The sequence below is a fragment of the Phaseolus vulgaris genome, chromosome 11 (genome assembly GCF_000499845.2).
Source record: "Phaseolus vulgaris cultivar G19833 chromosome 11, P. vulgaris v2.0, whole genome shotgun sequence".
Classification (NCBI taxonomy): Eukaryota; Viridiplantae; Streptophyta; class Magnoliopsida; order Fabales; family Fabaceae; genus Phaseolus; species Phaseolus vulgaris.
In genome coordinates this window covers 10,517,468-10,520,965 of record NC_023749.2, presented here as the reverse complement: position 1 = coordinate 10,520,965, position 3,498 = coordinate 10,517,468, and the positions used below count along the sequence as shown (strand labels likewise).

General features: G+C 32.4%; 1 protein-coding gene across 1 annotated transcript; it reads right to left on the bottom strand.

Moving 5' to 3' along the window:
- Positions 1-1,464: 1,464 nt before the first annotated feature.
- LOC137833306 (E3 ubiquitin-protein ligase PUB23-like) lies at positions 1,465-3,150 on the bottom strand. The gene has a single exon (XM_068641665.1). It carries the CDS (start codon positions 3,027-3,029, stop codon positions 1,830-1,832), a length of 1,200 nt encoding a protein of 399 aa, XP_068497766.1. The 5' UTR covers positions 3,030-3,150; the 3' UTR covers positions 1,465-1,829.
- Between the last annotated feature and the right edge of the window lie 348 nt (positions 3,151-3,498).

Here is a 3,498-nt window from a genome sequence, read left to right as displayed (position 1 = left end):
AAGTACGTTAAATACTCTTACATTTATAAAAAGTATTCATGATAAAAAAATACTTTTTTTCTATTCATAGTTAAAAATATATTTAATGATGTTAATAGTTATTGAAGCAAAAATATTAAATTAATGATATTTTTGAAAATAAGTAATTCATTAAGAAGTAGAATTTAAGTCTAACTTAATCTTATAAAATCAGCTTATAAGGTGAGGTTTGCACACAATTATATATTATGAAATGTCTTTAACTCTAGTCGATGTGGGATCTCCAACACACACCCTCACATCGAGACCTACAAACTCGTGCGTGAGACTATATATTATGAGTGGTCTGATAACGACTCGATAGCAAATGATCTGATAAATCCAATAAACTCTCAACAGGATAGACATTAAATGACTCTGATACCATATTAAGAAGTGAACTTTAAGCCCAACTCAACCTTATAAAATCGACTCTGAAACAGTTTTTTAAGGTTGAGTTAGGCTTAAATTTCACTTCTTAATATGATATCAAAGTCATTTATAGTATATCCTAGTGAGAGTTTATTAGACTTATTAGACCAGCCGCTATCGAACTGTTATTTAACCACCCACAAATATATAGTCTTACTCGCGAGTTGATAACCTCAGCGTGAGGAGGTGTATTGAAGATCCTGTTTCGACTAAAGATTAAAATATTTCATAATATATAATTGGGTGCAAATCTCACCTTATATACCATTTTATAAAGTTCAATTAAGTTTAAAGTTCATTTATGAATACAAAAACAAGTTTGTCCAACAAAAGAGTCAAAATACCATTCATGATTTCATAAACTTATTAGATTCAGAGATAATATTATTTATAAAAAATCAAATTAATACGAATATGTTTTTTTATTACACGTGATATATTTTATGTTAACGATAACAAAATGAGTTAGAACACAATTCATAATTTCAATTTTAATTGATAACCTAAAATACAGTTGTTAGATAACCTAATGAGATTGATCTGTACAACATGTGTATTATCTAATCTCTTCTTACTAAACTATTTTATTAAAAGCATTGATATATTTGATATTTCAATAAATTTATATAATTACTATTTTGTCTTTTTTTTTCTAAAGAGTCACAATAGTTTTTTTTTATAAAATTACTATGTTATCTTTGAAATCAGGTTATGCGATGATTGTTTGGGTTGCTAAAAAAATGTTTTTTCTTTTATTACTTTTTTTAGTTAATAATCATATGGTACTCCTTTAACAATGAATTTATTTATAGAGTTTTTCAAGTCCATACATGGTAAGAATTTAACTAAAATATGCTAACATGGTAAATATTATTATATTACGATAAATTATGATATAATTGGAAAAAATATTGTTGAGTTTGTTTTGTAATAAATACTTAAAAAATAAATTTAAAATGATTTAAAATTTATTCATGGGTGTTTCCAAACTCAAACAGCAAAATTGAATTTAAGTTTACATCAATAGCCCTTTGTCTTTATCTCTACCAAGAGGATTAGGTAAACTAATACTTCAACATTGAAAGCATCATGTTCAGCTAAAAGCTCAGCACAACCAACCAAAATCAATCTCAGCTTTTCTGTTGATTAACTGCATATGAAAGTTACACATGACAATCCAATGAAAACTTAATTACAGATCTTGAGCAGCATGTTCACAAACATGGATACTGGGATTCATTTTCCATTCACCTCAATTGAGAGGTTCATTCGCATAAATAATTCCACGATAAACAATTAGAAAACATCAGAACAACGAACATATTTAATACTTTCACCTTGATAATGACAAAGCCTACAATATGATATGATCCATTAGATCATGGATAGGATGCAAGCAAAGGGGCAGGAATACATGTGGAATTCCTCCAAACTAGAGAGTGCAATTTGAGTGTCTCCCTAGCCCTTTCTTTGGCCTTGAAACAACCCTCCACTTGAAGCACCAAACACAACTTTGACACTGCCCCAAGTAGCAGCATTTCATGAAGAACTCTAGGTGTGGCTGAATGCCTACAAATGGAGGTCAAAATTTTGACCCCTCTATCACTTGCAACTGGTGACACCCTCAGAATTTTCTTTGCCACAACAGCCACTCCAGCTCCATGGTTCACCAATTCAGCCCTTCCTTCTGCACAACCACAAAGTTTCTCCAAAGCTATCAACATGAGTTCACATGCTCTCCTTTCAGACACGTCAAGAAGTAGCTCAACGAGGACTAAAACCCCACCACACTCCACTGCTTTGATCTTGTTCCTGCCCCACGAACACAACTCCACCAGAAGTTTCAAAGCTGCCTTTGAAGCCTCTACTGAAATCTGATCCCTCAACACTCTAATTATCTCCACAAACACTTCTGCCGTGACATTGTTCAATTGGGTTGGACTAGCCACCTTAAATGCTGACTTCAATAGCAAAGTTGTATAACCTCGAGATTGGCAATTTCCAAGCTTCAACACATGAAGCAAAGACACGACAAACTGAGTCCCTTCATTGTTCATCAGGTTTTTAAGCTGAGATTCAGAAGGGTTTAGGTGAAACATGACTTCTATAGCTGCTTCACTCATAACAGTTGAATTTATCATCATGGTGGAAGCCAAGAAATCTATTGCCCCAGCAGACTCCAAACAGATTTTGTTACTTTCACTTTCAAAAGCAATATATTGAAGCCTACTAAGACAGTTGAGCTGTTTTTCCGGGAACTTCTTTGCCTCTAAGAGAAGTTTGACAATCTGAGTTTGGTCAATGGTTGTCTTTGGAGAGGAAAAGGTTTCAAGTCCAAGCCAGGCATTGTGAATGCACCAAGCTTGGATCAAACGTTGGAGAGTGTGGTTTGGTGTAAGATCTGTGTGTGACAGTGATTGCCTAGTGACAGGGCAGGTTTTGTTGTTCTTGCATGAAAATAGCCATCTCTCAATGTTTTCTCTGTCATATGTGATTCCTGTGCACACTGTCACGGGGTCTCTCATGAGCTGCAAAGAAACTGGGCAGAGGAAAAGGGCAGGAACCTCCATTTCTTCCATGTTTGGAAGGATTGAATTGACTTCTAACAAAAAAGAAATGACTTGAAAGAAATAGTGTTAGCTTTGGGTCTTCCTTTGAATTCTGCTATCTATATGGAAGGGTCAGAAAAAAGAAAACAAAATATAAATGACAGCCACAAAATAAGATGAATGCTAAAGTTATATATGTCAACTCTAAACTAAGAATTCACTTTTTAATATATTTTTAATTTTATGATTATAATTAAAAAATAACACATTATTCTTTATAAAAAATAATGACGTTTGAGCTAAGGAAGACCACACAATAAACAAGGAAAAAAGATTAAAAAAAGTCTTCCTTAATTAATTAATTTAGTTATGTACTCAAAACTTAAATTCGAAAATACTATCTAAATTAGAAAAACGCAGTAATAGTATTATTATTAAAATTCGTGTAAATCCATGAATAATATATACTTATATATTGAATGGTCGCATTTAGTGAAAT